Consider the following 24,083-nt stretch of genomic DNA (forward strand, 5'->3'; position numbering starts at 1 on the left):
CCAGAGTCGAGGTGAAGGTAAAAGTGAGCTGTGCGGGGTCCTTTCTGCTGTTGGATTATGTCGCAGGATGGCTTTTCTGGTCTTTTGATATACAAGGAACTAATCTCTCCATAGATGGATCTACAGCATACATACCATCTACCAGATTGATTTCTATGGCTAATATTCATGTGGAAAGATTATGGGAATTCATTTTTTAACAACTTTTTCTGAAGTCAGCATTAATGAAGTGATCTTAAGGTTATGGTGGCTCCCTTCAGTCAGTTCGGACACTGCCATCGTAGTGCTGATTCCTGGAATTTAGAAATGAAATGTTTTCAGAATCAAGAGCCACTGCTTAAGTGCTTAAATGCTTATTCTATAGAAGCTGATAAGAAACCAACTCTTGCAAATTTCAAACCAAGTTAGCGGTGTTTACTATTGTTTGTCCCATATAATAGAAATGAGAAAAACCAGATTTCTGAAGGCAAGTTTTGCAATATGCTATTGCTTTTGGCATCATAGTAATTGGTGTTGTTGGCGCATGAACTGGTCGAGCTGTCTGAGTCACCGATAATTAGAGTTTGCCTGGTAAAACCACCTGTTACCTCATGAATGATGTGAACAGAAACATGCCAGACTGACTCATTATAGCACTTTCCAATCCATGCCTTCTCAAGTAAAGCATTACTCTCTTAATGTTTAATTTTTTAAACTAATCCTTAGCCAGACACTCATTATTTGTTGCTGCAATTTTAAACAACCCATCTAGGAAAGCATGGGAAATATAAATTTCACTTTATCATATCTATTTTCTGATGAGTCAGTTTTGTTTAATGAGGTACAGAATCACTCCATCACCTTTGTTGTGACTGGCGGCATAAACATGGAAGGCTTACATGGGGCTACTGCTGGTTTATATGTTGGGAAACTTGAGTTCCAGTGTGCGACTTCAAAGAAAGCTAACTTTTCTTGGCTTCCTCCTCTATAAATAGATGACAAACTGTAGAAGAAAATCAAGCTGTCAGCAGCTGGGCTTGCTTGCATCAACTTCGGACTTGCTCGGCTCAGTCAACCGGCATTTAGTGAGCACCAGCTAGGTGTCAAATGTCGAGTCCTATTCTGCTAAGGATACAAAGATGACTAAGACATGAACTCTGCTCTCGAAGCATTCCCAAAGCAGCAGGGCAACAGACATTTACAGCTAATGACAGTACAGTGTGAGAGTAGTGGAAGTATGTTCAAAGACCAGAGGAGCAAGAGGAAGTCTTTCTGTTGCAGAGAAGTAGCAAAGGGAGAGAGGGTAAGGTCTAAGCTAGGCCTTAAATGATGGATAGAATTTCTTTAAAAAGTCAAATAATGTGCGTTACAAATCAAAGGCATAAAATAGGGTTTGGTGAACTACAAGCAGCCCACAGGCCTGATATGGTTGGCTGCCTGGTTTTGTAAATAAAGTTTTATTGGAACTCAGCCATGTCTTTCATTTGTGTATTGTCCAAGGCTGCTCCCACAGCAAAACTGAGTAGCTTGACCTGCAAAGCTTGATGTATTTACTCTCTGGCTCGTTACAGAAAATACTTGCCAACCCTTGGCATGAAAGAGCAAGGCCTGACTGGCAAACCCCAAATCGTTTCAATTGCTGTAAAGTAAACAACTTGCCGAGTCCAAAGCAAGTGCTGTTTCACATTTCTTCACTGCTCTAAAATCTCTGCAACTGATGAGGTCCTTTTACTGGCTCCACACATCGCCCTCCTAGTCTTGGAAGCGTTTTATAGTTTGACAGATCTCATAGGACCAGAATCACCGCGGTCAGTCAGCCAGCTGATATTTATGCTTTTCCTCCCAGCACACAGTCGAATGCTCCAATAGGCAAGACCCCTTCCCCATGCAGGCCAGACCCCTTCCCCATGTGGGCCAGACCCCTTCCCCATGCAGGCCAGACCCCTTCTTCATGCTGAGTGGTAGGACACATAGCTCATGTACTAACAACACCCAGGAGCATCCTTATCTGCAGATACAAGTAGGAGGACAGTTCTCAGAATATGAAATAATCTTAGTATTGTGGTAAAGGGAATGTCACTTTTTCAGGTGCCACTTACAACTTTTTGGTACAAACAACATTGATATCATAATTGGGACTGAATACAAAAAAGTATTTATTTTTCATTCCATGGAAGTATTGAGATTACTGTGAATAAATCTTTTTTTGTTTGTTTCAGTATTTCCAAATTTGAAGAACGGTGCTGTTTTCTTTATGTGCTTCACAATTCCGACGATTTCCAAATCTATTTCTGTACAGAACTTCACTGTAAAAAGTACGTATTAGTCATTGTTTATGTGTTCTTACCTGAAGATTATTTTTAATTAGTGAGTGAGCATGTGGTTCCTATAAAGAATCCATGGCCATGTGCTTATATAAATATTTCATTTGGGTTGATGTTTTATAATTATGTGGCTTAACAGAGAATTTGGGGGCCTGTCTTTAATAAATCAGCCTTTTTCTTAGTCATGATTTATTCTTCCACAGACAAAATGCTAATCAAATTTACCAAATAATTACCAAGTGTTATGTCTCATTTTTAAAGTGCTCATTTACTACGTGATTACCAAATTTTCCAAACTCGAAGTCTTTTGAGTAATCTCACCATCATCTACAATAGCATTCCTAAATCTGGATCATATTAGAATCAACTGGTGGGCTTTAGAAAGTGCATGAGCCCTACCCTAGACTAATTATATTTGATATTCTGCTGGAGGAACAAACTGAGTCAAGGGACAGTGATCTGGAGTTCCTGTCATGGCTCAGCAGAAAGAAATCTGACTAGCATCCATGAGAGTTCGATGTGGGTTCAATCCCTGGCCTTGCTCAGTGGTTTAAGGATGAGACATTGCTGTGGCTGTGTTGTAGGCCAGCAGCTACAGCTCCCGTTCAGCCCCTAGGCCGGGAACCTCCATTTGCCACAGGTATGGCCCTAAAAAAAAAGAGCCAGTGATCTGATCTACACCAATAAAAAATAATCAAAAAAAAAAATCCATGGACTGCAGTGTATGTTTGTGTTAACCTCCCTGGGTATATTTCTCTTGGGCTAATAACTACATACTTCATGGTTCCTTAGAACACAAGTGACTAATTAAGGGGACCTATGAAGGTGAGTGACAGTTTAGGCACCAAAGTGCAGGTAAAAGCCAGCTTGGACTTAAAATTTTGCTGGGGATTGTTCTTCAAATAATCACTATTTGACCCCATTATAATGATTGATTGACACACTAGCTACAATATACCATCATTTTTATCCTGGTACCAAAAAATGTGTATGTTTAATTTACAATTCTTGGCTAAATTTTTATCCTTATTGTTGTAAAACATGTAGTAAAAAAGACTTGGAAATAAGAAAGAATTCCTAGTGCATGTATAGTATACTTTTAGTTACATTTAAATTCTCAAAGCTATTCACTTGTTTCAGTGATAATTATAGTTAAGTTTTATGGAGTGCTGACTCCAGACCTAATACCTATTTTAAACTTCAAATAAAGTCTATTAGGTAGGTAATATTAATATTTTTGTTGAAAGGAGATTTTGAAAAGGTTGAATCTTAGGGAGTTTAACTAGCCTATAATCTGATATAGCAAAAAGCATAAAATTTGGGATTTGAACCAGGCTTATGTGACTCCAGAATCCAAGCATCTAAAAATTACACTGTCCTCCTGTCCCACTAGAAGTGTTATATTCTTTTTTTCTTTTTGCTATTTCTTTGGGCCGCTCTCTCGGCATATGGAGGTTCCCAGACTAGGGGTCAAATCGGAGCTGTAGCCCCTGGCCTACGCCAGAGCCACAGCAACGCGGGGATCCGAGCCGCGCCTGCAACCTACACCACAGCTCAAGGCAACGCCGGGTCGTTAACTCACTGAGCAAGGGCAGGGACCGAACCCACAACCTCATGGTTCCTAGTCGGATTCGTTAACCACTGTGCCACGATGGGAACTCCAGAAGTGTTATGTTCTGCTGAGAGACGTTCATGTTGAAACATTTTGTGTGAGTAGCTGAAGTCTTTACTCCAGATCTTAGAGTCCGTATTTGAAACTAGAATTTATTTGGATCTTTCATCTTCCTTTTGGTTGAACTTGCTTTTTTCTCTAACTATCAAGATATGTAATCTTCAGTAGAGCTCTCATTCTGATCAGGTTTGTTTGTTTTCCCCTTGTTCTTAACTTCTAAGAAGTATCTAGAGAGAAAGGAAGAGTTAGGAATTAGGCATCATATGCAAACTCCATAGAGAGGCTCCCAGCTCCACAATGGACTTTTGTCTATTTTGTTCTTTGTCATATTCCCAAAGGCCACAACAATTCTTGATTCTAGTAGGCACTAGATGAGTATTTGCTGAATGGAAGGATGGATAGATAGATGTTTGGATGGATGGATGGATGGATGGATGGATGGATGAAAAGAGGTACTATATAAAAAAAAAACTCGGTTTTTTCCTTCCTATTAGGGAAAAACCCAGTTCTTCCCACCATGCTTCTTTCTGTGTGTCTCCTTTATTCCTCCACATAAAACACTTCATTTCTGACATTTCTGGTCACCAGATGTGTGGAGGTTTTCCCCCATAACAAGCAGTTCTCTCTGACACCTGCATTTGAACCTGGAGATAGAGTCAGAACACACAGGTTAAGGGTTCAGTGCCCTAAGACTGTTTCTTCCCCCGACTTCAGATGCCAGTCACCAGCCCAGGTTATCACCTGTGCTTTAGACATACTGGCTATAGATCAGAATGACCTCCTACTTGGATTTAATTTGCTAGAAAGGCTCACAGAACTCAGGTGAATAGTTACTTATGTATGCAAGTTTATTAAAAGATATGATAAAGAATGTTGCCTTTGGGATGGATTAGCAATGGGATCCTGCTGTGTAGCACTGGGAACTCTGTCTAGTCACTTACAGTGGAACATGTAATGTGAAAAAAAAAGAATGTATACATGTAACTGTAACTGGGTCACCATGCTGTACAGTAGAAAAAAAATGTATATATATAAATAAATGATAAAAAGAATACAGATAAACGTCCAGATGAAAAGATACGTAGGGTGGAGTTCCCATCATGGTTCAGTAATTAACGAATCCGACTAGGAACCATGAGGTTGTGGGTTCGATCCCTGGCCTTGCTCAGTGGGTTAAGGATCCAGTGTTGCCATGAGCTGTGGTGTAGGTTGCAGACGCGGCTCGGATCCCGTATTGCTGTGTCTGTGGCATAGGCTGGTGGCTATGGCTCCTATTAGACCCCTAGCCTGGGAATCTCCATATGCCACGGGAGCGGCCCTAGAAAAGGCAAAAAGACAAAAAAAAAAAAAAAGATACATAGGGTAAAGTCTGAGAGGGTCCTGAGCACATAGCTTCTCTTCCTGGGGAGTTGGGGTATGTCACCCTCTCTGTATGGACGTGTCCATCAACTTGGATGCTGTCTGAATCCCCTACTGCTGGGATTTTATGGAGGCTCCCTCATGTAGGCATGATCAGTGACTTACTCCATTTCTAGCCCCCCTCTCCTCTCTGGAGGATGAGGGATGAGGTTGAAAATTCAAAGCTTCTAAGCTTGGCTTGGTCTTTCTTGTGAACAGCTCCCCCATCCAGGAGCCCCACCCAGAGCCACCTCGTTAGAACAAAAGATGCTCCTGGTTCTGTCATCACTTAGGAATTTACAAAGGTTTTAAGAACCTTGCATCGAGATGGTGTCTAAGATAAATATTAGAACAGGAGATGCTCCTAGTGGTGTTATGCTTAGAAAATTACAAGGGTTTTAGCAGCTCTGTGCCCCAGGACCTGGGGGCAGAGACCAGTAGAATTATTTTCTGTTATTTCATAGGTACAGAGATAAAAAGAAGATCCTGAGTTGTAGGTGGTAAACTTATCTTGTCGCACAGTAACCTGCTCTTCCCCTGGGCTGGCCATGCACAGCATGACCTGAGATTGATCATCAACCCCTGTTCACAGTGCCTCCCTTCACGTTTGGACTAGAAGCCATTAGCATCCTCTCTAAATGGTTAGGCACAGCTAGTGTTGCAGAGGGAAAGTCTGTTTCTTGCCATCTTTTGTTTTGGTTTGGTTTTTGGTTTTTGGCTCTGAAATAGTCTTCAGGGGAAAAAGAATTACAAGAATAATTTGTTACTAAAAGAGAGGTGGTGGAGTTCTCGTCGTGGCTCAGTGGTTAACGAATCCAACTAGGAACCATGAGGTTGTGGGTTCGATCCCACAACCTTGCTCAGTGGGTTAAGGATCGGGCATTGCTGTGGCTGTGGTGTAGGCGGGCAGCTCCAGCTCCTCTCTGACCCCTAGCCTGGGAACCTCCATATGCCGAGGGAGCAGCCCTAGAAAAGGCAAAAAGACAAAAAAAAAAGAGAGAGAGAGAGAGAGGTGACTTCTGTCACAAACATATAAGCTAGCCATTCCTGATTCACATACGTATTTCACAGACCATATTTTGGTCTGTGGCCAGGCCACATATATGATATTGAGGTGCTCAGACAGAAGATTCGTAACTGAGATCAAATGTAGTGGCAAACATTGTGTCAAAGAGTCAGCTCAGAATTTGGAGACACTGTTCCAGAAGAGAGGTAGTTTTGTCATATCCCATGTAAGATAATGTCAACAGCAGCAAAACAGTAACAGCTAATATTTGTCGAGTGCCCTGTGCTGAGCCCCAGTTTACAAGTTTTACCTCAGGTCATCTTCACAGCATCCTTTGGGAGAAATATGCATTTTCCCCGCTTGTAATTAAAGAGAGAGACTCAGGGAGGTGAGGAGCTGGCCCCAATTATGCAGATTCCGGCAATCTTGGTTTGCTGTACCAGTCCACAGTCTTCACATTTCTATGTGAAATGTCTGGCCTTACTGTTCTAATTCTACAACTAACATTATCACGTCAATAGTATTACTTGAAGTAAGGCATTAAGTCAGAAGCTTCTGTCAAATCCTACCAACCCGTGTCTTCTTTTTGAAAAATCATATTTTTGCACTGATGTTGATACTGTGTTTATCGCCTGACTTTTATCGATTGACTCTTTTGGCTCCCACTTTTGGCTCTGAAATTACTTTGAAGCATGCTTGCTTCTATTTAATATTTTTTGCAGAATGAGTGACAACATACCAATTTTTATTGTAGGTTTTTTGAAATGGTGAACACCATTACTGAAGAGAAGGGGAGAAATACAGAGGAAGGAGATTGTGAAAGTGACTCCCTCGAGGTAATGACTTTAGTTTGTGTGTTCATTTTCCTAAGTTTCTCTGTGGCTGACTTTTCAAAAACGATCTGTTGAAAGCTTTATTGAGGGAAAGTGGTGTGTGTGTTTTGATATGAGTAGCAGGGAGGGGCAGATGGCTCAGCCAGAGTCTGTAAGCTTTCCTTTAATGTTAAAAGCAACTTCTAGAAAGTGCTCATGTAGCAGCAGCGGGTTAAGGATCCTGCGTTGTCACAGCTGCGGTATAGGCTGCAACTGCAAGTCCCATCCCTGGCCTGGAAACTTCCACATGCCTAGGGCATGGCCAAAAAAAAAAAAAAAAAAAAAGACAAACAAAACACAACTTCTAGAATTCCTTTGGTTAAAAAGAGCTGAAAAGCAAACATTGGTGAACACTTAGTCAAGAATAGAGTTGGTTTTTTCCTGTCTTTCGTTTTAGGGCCGCACCCAAGGCGTATGGAGGTTCCCAGGCTAGGGATCAAATGGGAGCTGCAGCTGCTGGCCTACGCCACAACCACAGCAACTCCAGATCCAAGCTGCATCTGCGGCCTACACCACAGCTCATGGCAATGCCAGATGCTCAACCCACTGAGCAAGGCCAGGGATGGAGCTCCTTGTGGATGCTAGTGAGATTCATTTCCGCTGAGCCACAATGGGAACTCCCAAGAATACTGAGTTTTAGTGTCTTATTTGATAGTGAGTAACTAGGCTTTATCTTTGAGAACATGGATTACCCTCAAGGCAGGGGCCACAGTACCCTCACACATTTTTTATTCTTCTCTGAGATATGTTGCAACTCAGACAGGTAATATTCAGTGCAAGTTCTGAATGACAGAGCTGTCTGTGGTCCTCATTCGTATGCATACGCAGAGAGCCTGAACAATAGAAGATGAGCAGAAGAAAGAGAGGAGACAGTTGCAATCAGCCCCGTGCTGTTCCTCTCAACCACAGGCCTTTTACTTACTCCTCCTGGGCATAATACCCTGCAGACACCTGTTTTTCGACCATGTCCATTTTCTCCGTCCGGTCTGTCTCCTGTGTGTAGAAGAGCATCCTAGTGCAGTGAGGACCAGTGCTGGAGAGTTTCCAGAGTGCTGACTCCCACCTGGGCATCTTCAGTGTCTAAAGGATGACACTTCCCCAAGCATGGTCCAGTCCTCCGTTTTCTCCAGGCCCTTCCTGTGTATGATTTGGGACCGAATGCTGAATCCAAGCAATTCTGAAAATTACATTTCTAATGTTAAAGTGAAATCGAAGAAACTAGAGCACCAACCTGACTGGTATACTTATGAATTAGACACTTTGATAATGTTACCTCCTACACTAAATTTTACATAATCCTTAAAGTGGTAGGGTTCCAGTCAAGGGAGAATTTAAATAAAATAACCAGGGAGTTCTTGTTGTGGCTCACGGTAATGAACTAGACCAGTATCCATGAGGAAGCGGGCTTGATCCCTGGCCTTGCTCGGTGGGCTAAGGATCTGGGTTGCCACGAGCTGTGGTTTAGGTAGCAGACACAGCCTGGATCCTGCATGGCTGTGGGCTGTGGTGTAAGCCTGCAGCTGCAGCTCCAAATGGACCTCTAGCCTGGGAACTTTCACATGCCCCAGGCGAGGACCTAAAAAGACAAAATATATATGTAATAACCAATTGTTAACTCTATCTATAGTTAAGTTCTATAATTATCTAGCCATTGTACAGCTTTGATACTCTTAGGTAAGCCCAAGGCTCTTTCATTAAAGTTATTTATAAAAAGATAAACCTAATTTGGAAAAAAAAAAAACAAAAAAACAACTTCCCTATGCACTAGCTTGCTGTATACAGGAGTAATAGGCAATACTTCCTTTTTTCTTTTTCTTTCTTTCTTTTTTTTTAAGGGCTACACCTGTGGCATATGGAAGTTCCCAGGCTAGGGGGTAAAGTCAGAGCTGCAGCTGCTGGGCTGCACCAAAACCACAGCAACTCGGGATCTGAGCTACATCTGTGATGTACACCACAGCTCACAGCAACACTGGATCCTTAATGCACTAAGCGAGGCCAGGAATCAGACCTGCATCATCATGGATCCTAGTCGGGTTCATTTCTCTTGTGCCACAATGGGAACTGCAACAGTACTTCTTATTTGTCTATGCTTTATGTTTTCCAGTGTTGTATTTTCTTATTTCAGTGATTATGTTAGGAACCAAATCTCTAGATTTCTACACCGGTGCTCTTTTGACTACACCTCATTATCTCTGTTTTTATTTGGGTTAAATTTAGAATCACTTTATACGTAGCAACTGCCAGAGGAAAAGTTAACAAAGACAATGAAAATGAAATACTTCCTTTAGTAACAAAGTATAAAATGGATAGACTGGAAAAATCCATAAAATCCTTTTACAACATCATAAATTGCTGGGGTTTTTTGTTGTTTTTTTGTTTTGTTTTGTTTTGTTTTTTTGTCTTTTTGCCTTTTCTATGGCCGCACCTGCGGCATGTGGAGGTTCCCAGGCTAGAGGTTGAATCGGACTGTAGCCACCGGCCTACGCCAGAGCCACAACAACTCGGGATCTGAGCCACGTCTGCGACCTACACCACAGCTCATGGCAACGCCGAATCCTTAACCCACTGATAGAGGCCAGGGATCAAATCGGCAATCTCATGGTTCCTAGTGGGATTCACGAACCACTGAGCCACGACAGGAACTCCAGCCAGATCTTTTTTAAAAACCAGCGATATCTATCCTTTATTTCATACCCTTCTTTGAAAAACTAAATCCATCATAACCAAAAATACACAGGGCACAGCCACACTAAGGTGGCAGTGTTAGACAGCGTGGTCTTCATAACTGATTGAATCCACAGGGCAGAGGCTCTGCTCTAGAAACTCCTTTAACTGGATGCATCCATAGGATAACACCACTTTAATTGCCTTCGAATTGGTGGTAAATCTGGCCAGCTGAGTCTTCTAAGACTCAGTCTCCTAGATGTGAAAAGGGTGGATAGGTCACTTTTCAGAGCGCTGTCAGGAAGCTCCAAGTTCAGGAGCTTCTGGTTCGTACGTGGTGGTGGTAAATGGGGCAGGCTTTGCGAGACGCTCTTCCTGATCAGATAATTTTCCTGCAAGTGCTCAGAACACACACAGCCAGATGAGGAGAGAAATGCTCAGGTTTCTTCTTAGGAAAATCTGCAGGGTTTTAGATGGTCTGGTGATGATGATAATCATAGTGCTTGCTCTCTGATTCATTAAAGGGCTCCTAACTCACACTTCTCAAGAAAGTGCATGGGTTGGAGTTCCCGTGGTGGCTCAGTGATTAACGAATCTGACTAGGAACCATGAGGTTGCGGGTTCGGTCCCTGACCTTGCTCAGTGGGTTAAGGATCTGGCGTTGCTGTGAGCTGTGGTGTAGGTCGAAGAAACGGCTCGGATCCCGCGTTACTGTGGCTCTGGCATAGGCCAGCGGCTACAGCTCCGATTCAACCCCTAGCCTGGGAACCTCCATATGCCGAGGGAGCAGTCCTAGAAAAGACAAAAAGACCAAAAAATTTTTTTTAAATGTATAAAAAAAAAAAAGAAAGAAAGTGCATGGGTACTCTTCCTTTAATGTTAGAAGAACACTTTTTTTTTTTTTTGGTCTTTTTAGGGCCACACCCACAGCATATGGAGGTTCCCAGGCTAGGGGTCAGAGAGGAGCTGGAGCTGCCCGCCTACACCACAGCCACGGCCATACCAGATCTGAACCACATGTGCAACCTACACCATAGCTCACAGCAAGGCCAGATCTTTAACTCACTCAGCAAGGCCAGGGATCGAACCTGAGTCCTCATGGATATCAGTTGGGTTTCTTAATGCTGGAGGAGAACTCTTTCACTTCTGTCCTTTGCATTCTATCAGAATAATTTATAATCTATGACATGGATTCTACAGTATTCCCAGTGGGCTGTATAGTTTATAACAGTGAATTCAAGCATGCTTGATTCTTTGAGTATATTGGCTTAGTTTGCCATTCTGTCACAGCTAGTGATATTGCTGATGTTGTGTCTTGGGTGTTCTGTTAGTGCGAATGAATGGATACAGTGATGCCCTGGTCTCTGAAGATGGAGATGTCCATCCTGGCTCTCCCTCTCACAGAAGAGCCCGTCAGAGCCAGAGCACCAGCACAATATGGCTTATGAAATAGCCTAAATTTATGATTTTGCATAATTGATGATAACTCCATTATACCCTTGATTACATTTCTTAGATATTTTCAACATTCTCAACTAAAATTTTTAGGTATTCTAAAGATTTGATTAAAATGAGTTCCTTAATTTCATTACCACATCCTGAGCTCAAATTTCAGCCTATGAATGACATACCAAAAATAACTCCTCCTCAGAGTTCCCATTGTGGCTCAGTGGGTTATGAACCCGACTAGTGTCCATGAGGATGAGGGTTTGATCCCTGGCCCCGCTCAGTGGGTTAAGGATCCAGCGTTGCCGTGAGCCGTGGTAGAGGTCACAGACTTGGCTCGGATCTGACATTGCTGTGGCTGTGGTGTAGGCCGGCAGCTGTAGCTCTGATTCGGTCCCTAGCCTGAGAACTTCCATTTGCCAGACTAGCAGCCCTAAAATTAATAATAATAATAATAATAATAATAATTCATCCTTTTCTCATCCTTTACAGTATAAACAAAAAGAATTACTTTGGTGATTACGATTTGTGTACTGAATAATTATTTTCTGATCTTTACCTCTGTTTGAGATAAAATTTAAATTGTTTCAATTATTCCTAACTGAAGCCTTTGGGTACCTTGGCCCCAAACCAAATTAAAATGTCAGAAGGTCAGACGCTTTTTAATGTTTTCAACCTCACTTGGGGTGGTGTCAACATTTGGCAAACATTAACTATTAATGTGGTTCCATAAGCCACAAATTTGAAGCTAATCTTTAGACTTCCCGGTGGTTGAAAATCTTATTCAAAGCCCAAGTCCAGGTTTGCTTTTCTTTCTAATTTGAATACTAAGGTTTCTTTGAAGCAGTACAGTTGTGGGAGGGATGACCTTCTTTCTTCAGGTCACAGTCAAAACCCTCCTCCCACCGGTCATACCTGATTCTAGGGAGACCCCTTCGCTGGGGACAGGGGCCTTGAGTTCTGATTCTGACTTTGCCAATAACCAGTTTTATAACTTTGGACAAAATTCTTACTCCTGCTAGCCTAAGCCAATAGAAGTCCTTAAGTGAAAATTGAACAAGAAGATCTTAAATATCCTTTCCTAGCTTACATTTAAAAAAATTTTCAAGATTAGTATGAACCGTGCAAGGTTTTTAAAATGTAGCTCAATACCACTTTCAGAGGACTTTTCTGTTTTTAAAAAGAGAGAATCTTGATTCAAGGCCATGTGTTTTGACTCAAGGCTATATTTTGAAATGGAAGGGCTATGAACCCCTATCTTAAATAATTTAATGCATTAATAAACATATTGAAATCATTGAACGATTGATGACAGTTAACTGTAGGAGTTCTTATACTGATCAGCTGTGGTCCCTATTTTTGTTCTCCCAGCCTTTCATCTCTTCAGTAAGAGCAAGGGCACCTGCACAGTTATCCAAGCCAGACACCTCAGAGAAACCCCTGCTCCAGCCTCACACGCAGCATTCCCTCCAGCCCCTTCATTTCATTCTGTCACTCCCCCATCACGTGGCCTGATCGCTCTCCTGCAATCATTACTCTTCCCTGCCACCATTGGAGAGATCACTCATGCAGATCTTATCCTGTGACTCCCCTTTTAAAAGTTCTGATGCTACTCTTTGTAGAAGAAGGTTTCCATACCATGCAATGTTCTTCTCTCTCTGACCATGACTTTCCCTTTCCTTTCACCCCGTGGTCCAACAATGCCAAACTCCTTTCTATATTCCAGCCAGCCAAGCTCTTCCTGTTCCTGGGCTTGGCATGCCGATGCGCAGCTCCACATGCTTTTCCTGCTTGGTGACTGCATCCTAATTGTTGAGATCCAACTCAAATGTCTTTTTTACTTTAAATCGTGTTCCACATCCCTTCTCACTTTTCTCTGTTCTTAGAGCATTTTACCCACTCCTCTGCCTTGGTTCTCATCTTCGCCTTGTGATTCCATGGCCTGCCCCAGACTGTTAACATCCGAAGGCTGGATTGTGGCTCTCTTCCCCTTTAAACCACAGGGTCCTGCCTGGTGCCAGGCGCTCAAGGGGAACTTCATTCAGAAGGCTTAGAAGGGTGTGGAGCTGGGGAGTGACAAAACCAGAGTTGTTTAAACAGTATCTCAAACCAAGGGGAAGGGGCTATGGATTGGAGGAGGGGGCAGAGTAAATGCTGGAAAACTGGCTTGAAGGTGTTGAATCAGCGTTAAATCAATGAAAGAATGAATACCATAATCAAGCTGAATACCATAATCAAGCCACTCTCCACCTATTCTCTGCACCTCTCTCTCTCTTTTGTTCTCTGAAAAATAAACATAAATTACTGAGGTCCTTTGATGTTCAATACAGAATGCGTTGTCTTCCTCCTCACTACTCTCCCAAACCTACATATATGCGCTCTCCCTCCCTCCTTCTCTCTCTCTCTCTCTTTTTTTTTTTTTTTTGCTTTATAAGGCCACACTTGGGGCATATGGAAGTTCCCAGGCTAGGGTAGAATCAAGAGTTGCAGCTACCTGCCTACATCACAGCCACGGCAATGCCAGACCCAAGCCGCAGATGCAACCTACACCACAGCTCACGGCAATACTGGACCCTTAACCCATTGAGTGAGGCCAGGGATTGAACCTGTATCCTCATGGATACTAGCTGGGTTCATTACCACTGAGCCACAATGGGAACTCCTCCTCCTTCTTTTGTGTATTTTTTTTTTTTTTTGACTTTTTGCCATTTCTTGGGCTGCTCCCTCGGCACAAGGAGGTTCCCAGGCTAGGGGTCGAATTGGAGCTGTAGCTTCCAGCCTACACCAGAGTCACAGCAGTACCAGAGCCAAGCCTCGTCTGTGACCTACACCACAGCTCACGGCAACGCCAGATCGTTCACCCACTGAGCAAGGGCAGGGATCAAACCCGCAACCTCATGGTTCCTAGTCGGATTCGTTAACCGCTGAGCCACGACGGGAACTCCTCTTTTGTGTATTTTTACCTCACCATTTTATCAAAATGGGCATATGACTGACACAAGCCTAGGGTAATCGTGGCAGCTGGCCCTGTGAACCTTTGCACAGGTAGTTTCCAGCCCGCATAAAGAGGAAGTTGCCTCCTTGTGGGATGAGTGGGGACAAGCAAGATAAAAGGAATGTTTTTCTTTCACTGCAACATCTGCCACATGATGAAATACCTTTACCATTTCTTTTTCTGATGATTTGCCTCACAAACGTTAACAATAAATCATGGTTTGGAATTCATTCAAATCAATTCGGAGTCATCAGGTAGCTCACTGGTTTCTTTTTCTCTAACATGCTATTTCAGATCTGAAACTGATCACACACGGTTACTGCACTGTCTGAGAAAAGATGTCATGATAAGAATATGAGTTTGATACTCATTCATTTATTTTGCTGTGAGAAGAAAAAAAGCTTTTTCCTCTGCATCTTATGGTTAGAGGCCTGAGTATTAACTGGCAAAAGCCAGATTAACAGAAGAAAAGACAAAGTTTATTCCTGCATGTGGTAGCATGCAAAGAAGTGACTCTTGAACAGCAGGAGTTAAGAGTCTATTTATCTTGATAAGAAAAGTCCGTAATAGGACTTCGAGGGAGAGCAACACAGTGGGAAACTAATGAGAAATAAGTACAGAAAGTTTTGAAAAGGTTTTGTTTAGTCATTTCTCATCCAGGTATAGTGGTTCTAAACCTACCAGAAAGGAGATTAAGGCAGCCGTATTTTCAAGAGTCTTTGCTTAATTAAATCAGCCAAAGAAGCTTAGATAAGGTTTTTTCGTTTGTTTTCTGGTTTGTTTGTTTGTTTGTTTCCTGCAGCTGTTACTTATTTAGATGTTTTCAGTTTGTTTTTTGGGTTTTTTTTGCAGCATACGGAGGTTCCCAGGCTAGGGTTTAATCAGAGCTGTAGCCACCGGCCTACGCCAGAGCCACAGCAACGAGGGATCCGAGCCTCGTCTGCAACCTACACCACAGCTCACAGCAACGCCAGATCCTTAACCCACTGAGCGAGGCCTGGGATCAAACCCGCAACCTCATGGTTCCTAGTCGGATTCGTTAACCACTGAGCCATGATGGGAATTCCCAGATGTTTTCAGTTTAAAATAATCTTCATGGAGTTCCCGTCGTGGCGCAGTGGTTAACGAATCCGACTAGGAACCATGAGGTTCCAGGTTCGGTCCCTGCCCTTGCTCAGTGGGTTAACGATCCGGCGTTGCCATGAGCTGTGGTGTAGGTTGCAGACGAGGCTCGGATCCTGCGTTGCTGTGGCTCTGGCATAGGCTGGTGGCTACAGCTCCGATTAGACCCCTAGCCTGGGGACCTCCATGTGCCGTGGGAGCGGCCCAAGAAATAGCAAAAAGACAAAAATAAATAAATAAATAAAATAAAATAAAATAATCTTCATACGGTATTAGTGGGTGCAAGTGGAATCTCATCAGTTCACTCAACAAATAATTATTGGACACCTGCTAGGTGGAAGGCATCTTCGTAGGGGCTGGGGATCCAGCAGAGAACAAAATAGAGAAAATCTCAGCCTTTAGTGAGCCTCCATTCTAGTGGGAGATTGACAGCAAGTGAAATATATAATATCTTTGATAATGATCAGTGTAAAGGAGAAAAATTAAGCAGGGAAGGATTCAGGAAGTTAGGGTGTAATTTTGAACAAGGAAGCCAGGGAAGGAAGGCTCCTTTAGAAGGGAAAATCTGGGTAAAAATCTGAGAGAGGAGAGAACCATCAAATTAGATATTTATACCTACAGCATTTTTAGTATTCTATTATTGTTCTTATTATACCTACAGCATTTTTAGTATTCTATTATTGTTCTTACTAGTTATGAGTGTTTTTAGCATTTATATATTACTAGGGCAATAAGGACTGAAAATTCACAAAGCTACCACTTGGGTCTTTGAGGTGACTACTCACCTAAAGTAATTAAGTACCAGGGCAGGTGCATGGCTTTTTGGAAGGTGGTTATTTTACTGTGGGTCCCTCAACAGCTGCAAGGACTAAGTGAGTCACCACTTTGTTGTTTGGCCTTGTCGGTATTGTCTCCTACGCTCATTTTCTTCCCAGTGCCAGTTTAGACAGTTCTGGGCAGGCAACAAGAGAGAGCTGATTCTAGAAGCATTCCCATCACTGCTTCAAAATGCAGTTGTCTCCCTTAGCAACAAGTTGATTTGCCAACCCATTGCCATGGAAATAGAATGCAAACTCTATAAGCAGTGTAATTTTACTTTTATGTTTTAAAACACTCTGTTCCCCCCATCCTCGCCTTCTTTTTTCTCCATTTCTGTCATTTACCAGACCCTGCCTTCCCTTGGCTTTTGGCAGAGGCTCTGTTCTACTTTTTCTGACCATCACAGAGATAATTCTCTGTCCTTGTAGGTCAGGGCACTTTTCTCAGACCTGCCCTTTCAACTTACATCTTTACAAGTGTAGAAGGAAGAGATGAAAGAAAGAAAGAAACAAACAAACCAAACAACAATACCCATTGGAATAATTTTCAGTTTTATTGAAAGTGCTTTTGATTTTTACTATGACCACTTCATTTAACAGGATTCCATTTCTGTACTTAATAAAATGCACTTAATTTTAAAAAAGGAATAGTCTTTTGGTGCTTGACATTCATGAAGGAAACTGAAGCTTGAGCAGTTACATTGAGGCTTAAATATTCTTCAGTCTGCTATATAAGTATTCCTGTGGCAAAACTCCTTTTAATCAAAAATAAACAGATACTGGAGTTCCTGTCGTGGTGCAGTGGTTAACGAATCCGACTAGGAACCATGAGGTTGCAGGTTCGGTCCCTGGCCTTGCTCAGTGGGTTGACGATCCGGCATTGCCGTGGGCTGTGGTGTAGGTTGCAGACGCGGCTCGGATCCTGCGTTGCTGTGGCTCCGGCGTAGGCCGGTGGCTACAGCTCTGATTCAACCCCTAGCCTGGGAACCTCCATATGCCGCGGGAGCGGCCCAAGAAATAGCAAAAAAAAAAAGACCAAAAAAAATTAAAAAAATAAACAGATACTGATGTTAAAGGTTTTGTTTTGACATCTTTTTTTAAAGATTCTCATCAAATTTTCTATATCCTGATTAATTAAGCACATAATCACTAAGCACCTTCTACTAGCCAGAGATGGGAGTAGGGACAGAGCAGTTACAGATAAAGCCCTGGCTCTCAGGAAGCTCAGAGTGCAGACTGGGTAAGAGACGAGTGAAAAATGAGTGAGTGAGGGCAGTCAGAAGACCTGGGAAGAACATCAGACCGGAATCTAGCCCAGCTCTTGAGAGTCAGATAGTTCAAGAAAGCTTCCTTGGGAGTTCCCATTATGGCTCAGTAGAGACGAATCTGACTAGTGTCCATGAGGACGCAGGTTCGACCCCTGGCCTCACTCAGTGGGTTAAGGATCCAGCATTGCTGTGAGCTGTGGTGTAGGTCGCAGACCTTTCTCAAATCCTGTGTTGCTGTGGCTGTAGTGTAGGCCAGCAGCTGTAGCTCCGATTGGGCCCCTAGCCTGGGAACTTGCCTATGCCGTGGGTGTGGCCCTAAAAAGCAAGCAAGCAAGCAAGCTTCCTTGTTTTGAAGGATGAGGCAGGATTATCCATGTAGAAAATGCACATATAGGCACATAAAGGCACAATGAATCAAGGACTCTCAATGAGAGTTTTGGCAGGAGATTGATGAGATAGAAGTCTGGACATAGGTCCTGACAGGAATGGATGTCAAGCTAAGGCATTTGGATTTGATCCTGAAAGTGACAAGGCGTCCGTAAGGCAGAAGCAGTGGTGTGAGCAGGGAAATCTCACTTTGGAACTTTGGACTTTGGAAAGCTCCCTGTCACTTAATGGAGAATGAGCTGGGAGGGAGGCCGATGAAAGGAGGGGCCAGGGAGGCTGGTTCAGAGTCTGTAGAATTAGTACAGAAGCAAGGAGAGCCTGACTGGAGGCAAGAGCAGTGAGGATCCACCTGGTGGCATTTGGCAATCAACTTGATGTGGGGAGTAAGGGAAAGGGAAGAAAGGGGTCTAAGGAGGCCGACAGATGTCTCCCGTATGTCTGCTTGAATAAGCCAGTGGCCGTTCAGTGCATATGGACAATGAGCCAAAACACCTATACAATACTGGCGTCTGGAAACAGAACTAAGGTGCACCTTATAAAGAATAGTTTCCTACAGCATTAGCAGCAGAAGGAACAGAAAATCTGGAAACCAATGAGCTGGGTAAAAACCACTGCTCGGACATATTTTCAGTGGAAGTGATTTCTGATCATTTGTAAGTTGGAGCTAATCATACACCTCTGCTAGGACGCAGGCTTATGACTGTCAAATGAGGCAGATAATTGAAAGCTGATTTTTTTGTTGTTGAAGTTACAGTGCATTATGTCAGGCAATGGCACTGCTAGGTTCAGTGCATAGGTTTCTGTTCCTTTGATAGGCCACACGGGCAAAGACCCAGCTTCTTTGTGATTGACCCTGTCCTGCCTCCTGCCAGCCTGGGTCCTGGCTGGTAGATTTTCGGCATATGTGGCATAGCATGGCCAAAGTCCGAACCACAGGAATTGGGTGAAGAGACTTGGGCTCCTTCAGGGGGAATTTTCGGACTGTGTTTACTGCCTCTGTGCTAGAGTTTTATCTCCTAGTCTGGGGAAATTGTTAAATGATCCCCGATTCCTATTCCCAGACCCTACAAACATACAGGGTTTTCTCCTCTGGTCTAGAATAGTCCTCAGCCATATGTTAGGCAGCTAAAATAGGCATATACTCCACTGAACACTGGGTACAATGTCGCCACCAGGGAAGTAGACACCTCCCTTCCACAGCTTAACCTCTTTCCTCCACCAGAGAAGGGTCCATTCTAGGGAAGTCAGTGCTCACTTAGTCCTGGCATGGTAGCGGCCGTAGTTTTCCCCAAGAGTCTATGTACAACCTGATTGCCTTCTACCAAGGCTTGGAAACAGTTTGGAAACCAATAAATGAGCTGGTAACAATATGCCCTACATCTTCCTCATCCTCAATGGCAGGAGTCTCTCAAGTTGAGAATGTGTACCCCAGAGAGTTTTCAGAGTGATCTGATTACCTGCCTTTGTGGGTTATATAGCCTTTTTTTAAAAAAAATTTTAGGGCTGCACCTGCAGCATATGGAGGTTCCTAGGCTAGGGGTCCAATCAGAGCTATAGCGCCAGCCTAGGCCAGACCCATGGCAAGGCAGGATCCAAGCCTCATCTGCTACCTACACCACAGCAATGCCAGATCCTTAACCCACTGAGCGAGGCCAGGGATTGAACCCACGTCCTCCTGGAAGCTAGTTGGGTTTGTTAACTACTGAGCCACAACGGGAACTCCCGGCTATCTTATTTTTAATATCTGTGGTCAAAGGTTATGGTCTTTGTGACATCAGTTCCTTGAAATTTGTGGCTTAACATGTGATTAATTATTATGTACTTCTCATATGTGCATAAAAGGAAGCTGTATCTGGATGCAGGACTCTCTCTGTTTATGTTGTACCAGACTTGTTATTTGTGCCATTAGGGTCTCTCCTTTGAATTAGTCTGCTAGATACAGCAGTTTCTAAAAGAGTTCTGTTCAAACCTGTTGTGGGTTATATTTGTCTATTTTTATTTGTAATTTTATCAGCTCTCTATGTTTTAAGGTTAAGTTGTGAGTGTAAAAATACATGATCATTGGAGTTCCCGTCGTGGTGTAGTGGTTAACGAATACGACTAGGAACCATGAGGTTGCAGGTTCGATCCCTGGCCTTGCTCAGTGGGTTAAGGATCTGGCATTGCTGTGAGCTGTGGTGTAGGTTGCAGACACTGCTCGGATCCCGAGTTGCTATGGTTCTGGCGTAGGCCGGCAGCTGCAGCTCCAATTCAGCCCCTAGCATGGGAACCTCTATATGCCGTGGGAGCGGCCCTAAAAAAGGCAAAAAGACAAAAAAAAATACATGATCATTATCCTCTTTTGGATTATTAGTGTTAATGTTAAATTTGCTGACTTGTGAATGCTAGAAATCAGTTTTTCTTTAAAGTGGCAAACCCTTCTGTGAGTTGAATCTACCCATGAGACTACAGTTTTATACTCCAGCAAAATGTAGGCAGAAGAGGGGGGGTTGTTCTCATGTACCCTCCTATTGGTTTTACATTGGGTTTCTACACAGAAATGGCTTGATTATTTGATGACCCTGCATCCTGTAGTTCAAGTCCAGGACAAAAGATGTGCCTTTGTGGATGACACCTCCAGATCTGAGAAGGTCCCTACCAAATGTCATTATACCCCTTTCATTTCATCCAGTTTTTCATATTTGACCGACATGCTGGATAGTTTGGGGTTTAGGGCTGTAGATATTTCCTTTTTACATGAAAAATGAAATTTCCCCTCCATTTTTCACTTTTAAAGGGTTTTTTAATCTTGGGGAATTGGGAATTGGGACTGAATACAAATAATCCTTACTTTATTGTCGTCAACTAGTCAGACCTCCGAATTGTCCTCTTACCCAAAGCCTTTCAGTGGTTTTATTCCCCTGACAGAGTGTGAAATACTTTCATGGTACCAAAAGCTGATAAACAAAAGAAAAGTTAATTAGATGTGATAGCCGTTGATAGACACTGATGCTAATCATACTCATCTGAATCAATGAAAAATAGGATTCAGTGGATCAAAGAATCCCAGTGGGCTTTTGAAGAAGCGTTTTTATGGATTTAAATATATAGTCCCCACTGCATTCATGACCCTTGTGAAAGCATGAAAACCCTATGCTTACACTGAGTCTATTTTTTGGTTCTGGAAGCTGTTTCTTAGGACTTCATCTTATTGTTTCCCTTGTGAAAGCCATTTAATAAAATAAGGGGAAATGCTCTTGGAAAAAGTCGATGTTTAAAGTATGGGAGTTCCTGTTGTGGCTCAGAGGAAACAAATCTGACTAGCATCCATGAGGACGTGGGTTCGATCCCTGGCCTTGCTCAGTGGGTTAAGGATCTGTCTTTGCTGTGATCTGTGGTGTAGGTCAAGGATACAGCTCCGATCTTGCATTGCCGTGGCTATGGTGTAGGCCAGCAGCTACAGCTCCGATTTGACCCCTAGCCTAGGAACTTCCATATGCCATAGGTGTGGCCCTAAAAGGACAAAATAAATAAAATAAAAAGTGGACTGCAACTAATGCTTCAATCCTCTCTCCCCCTTTTTCCTTTTATAGTATGACTATGAATATGATGAAAATGGAGACAGAGTTGTTTTAGGAAAAGGTACTTATGGAATAGTTTATGCGGGCCGTGATCTAAGCAACCAAGTCAGAATCGCCATTAAGGAAATCCCAGAGAGAGATAGCAGGTACAGTAACTGTGGCTGATGAAAGCTCTTTTCTAAGGTATTTGGGTCGTTAATGTCATTTTTAAAATATTTTGGTGATATTCTAATTAATGAAACCTTGTCTGAAAACTCCATTGCTGGAATTAGCTCCCTCTGGGGTTTAGCTGCTGCATTATTCAGTGCTTCAAGCGCAAGACTCGGATGGGGGAGGATGACATCTCCAAGGTAACAAGGGCAGGACTTTCCAAGAGTAGAAAAGAGAACAGCCCTGTGTGTTGGGCTCAGGTTACACTGGACGGTGGTTGGTTTTTTTATATAGAGAGACGGAGAACCGGCACCATCAAAATGGTTTGCACCAAAGTTTCCAGTTTCCAGTCGGGCATGTAAGGAGGCTGGAAATCAGTACTCCATCCTAAACAACCAGTGGAAAGCTGGACAAACTGAGAAATCAGCCACTCTTCTTAGAGCCATCCGGAAAGCGACATCACAGGACCAACCACGGTCCTCAACAATGGAAACACAGTCATAGGACAGTCCCATGCTTTTGTGAGTTTTGCCTCCAGAAGCCATACCAGGCTCTCAGAAAGAATATCAGAAAAAAAAAAAAAAAAATCCCCCTCCCCTAGGCTTCCTGCAGAGATAGGGGGCAAAATAACTCTTAGGAAATATACTTGAGTGTTCTGTTCTTAATAAGGTCTGCCCTCAAAGGAAACTATTTTACCAGAGCTGACACTCTGGGTCCTTAGAGCCTAACCAAGCTGGGGGAAGAGAAATGCCCAACTCCAACCCACTCCAGCCACTCTGTTCCACCTCAGCAGGGACTGAGAAGCGTTTGTGAAGTTCATGGCCCAGCGGCACAGGCTCCCTAAAAGACAGAGACTGATTCACAGAACACCCCCCACCTCATCGCCACACCACTCAAGCTCTCATTAGCAGAGTCCCTTTAACCTACTCCATCATTCCAGCTTTCCACAAAAAATTCCCAAGGACACACAAAGACAAAAAATATCTTTTGAAGAGGTAGAGCAAGCATTAGAACCAGATTCAGATGTGACAGGGAGGCCGCGATGATTTAAAACAACTGTGATTAATACCCTAAGGGCTCTAATGGGAAAAGTAGACAATATGCAAGAACAAATGCCAATGGAAGCGGAGAGGCAGACATTCTAGAAAGAATCAAATAGAGATGCTATAGGTGAAAACCACTTTAAGAGAACAAAGAATGCCTTTGATGGGCTGGACACTGCCCATCAAAGCTCAGGGTGCGATCCCTGGGCTTCAGTCTCCGAGCTTGAGGATGTGCTCATAGAAACTCCCAAAACTGACAAGCAAAGAGAAAAAAAGACTGGAAAACAAACAAACAAACAAACAAGCAAACAACCAACCAGAACCTCCAAAAACTGTAGGATGACTATAAAAGGTATAGCATACCCAGGGGCTATAAAGAGAAGAAACATTTGAGAAAATGGTTTGAACCACACATAATGGGGCCTTGAGGGAAATGGAACGGCTTTTAGGAACAAGTTGTTCAGAGCAGAACAGCTCCGGGACCAGGATTATCTGTTGCTCTCTGCTTTGGTGCTCTATCCTATCGTTTGTTTCTCCAAACAACAATTCTCTCTTCTCTCAATCTCATGATTTTTGCTGCCTCATAGCTTCTTTTACGGCTTCTCTTTGTAAGATAGTTACTCCCACAGTCAATTATATACATGTTCTGTGTGTTGTGGATTCAGACTCCGACAAGAGAAAGGATTGGATTGAGTCTGTTGTTACCATAATCATTATTTGGCCAAACTTTAATGCTGGGCCAGATCACAGGCTTGTTTTGGCTGCCCTTGAGTCCATGTTTTTGGGCCATGATGGAACGGTCATATAATCAGCTTTCTTCAGAAAGGACACTCCCCTGAGCCACCTGGATCATGCCTCTCCAGCCTCTCCCCCTTGCCTAAAGGACACCTCAAGGTTAACATGGCCAAAACTGAAGCATGGACTTTTACCCTCAAATGCACTTAACCTGTGGTATTTCCTGTCTCAGTTAATATTTCCCCATCTGGAGTTCCCGTTGTGGCTCAGTGGGTTGTGAACCTGACACAGTGTCCATGAGGACGTGGGTGTGTGCAATCCCTGGCCTTGCTCAGTGGGTTAAGGATCTGCAAGCTGCAACCTATGTTGCAATGCGGCTCATATCCAGTGTTGCCATGGCTGTGGCATAGGCTGGAAGCTGCAGCTCTAATCCCACCCCTAGCCTGGGAATTTCCATATACCGCAGGTGAGGCCGTAAAAAGAACAACAAAAAAACTTACTCTATCCATCCAGCTATTCAGGCTACTGGGATTCCTTTGGATTCCTCCTACATTATTCCATCATAAGTCCTACTGTTGTCTCAATCTCTAACGTTTTCTGAATCTTTCCACTCTTTCTCATCACCAGTCTAAGCCTTGGGATCT

General features: G+C 43.1%; 1 protein-coding gene across 1 annotated transcript in view; it reads left to right on the forward strand.

The window, feature by feature from the left end:
- Window positions 1-24,083, forward strand: part of MAP3K5 (mitogen-activated protein kinase kinase kinase 5) — a 215,670-nt gene that overhangs the window by 138,604 nt on the left and 52,983 nt on the right. Inside the window, exons 13-15 of the mRNA XM_047770111.1 lie at window positions 2,199-2,294; window positions 7,134-7,215; window positions 21,524-21,657. Of these exons, the coding sequence (XP_047626067.1) occupies window positions 2,199-2,294; window positions 7,134-7,215; window positions 21,524-21,657 (312 nt within the window). The remainder of the gene's footprint in view (window positions 1-2,198; window positions 2,295-7,133; window positions 7,216-21,523; window positions 21,658-24,083) is intronic.

This window comes from Phacochoerus africanus, chromosome 2, assembly GCF_016906955.1.
Source record: "Phacochoerus africanus isolate WHEZ1 chromosome 2, ROS_Pafr_v1, whole genome shotgun sequence".
Classification (NCBI taxonomy): domain Eukaryota; kingdom Metazoa; phylum Chordata; class Mammalia; order Artiodactyla; family Suidae; genus Phacochoerus; species Phacochoerus africanus.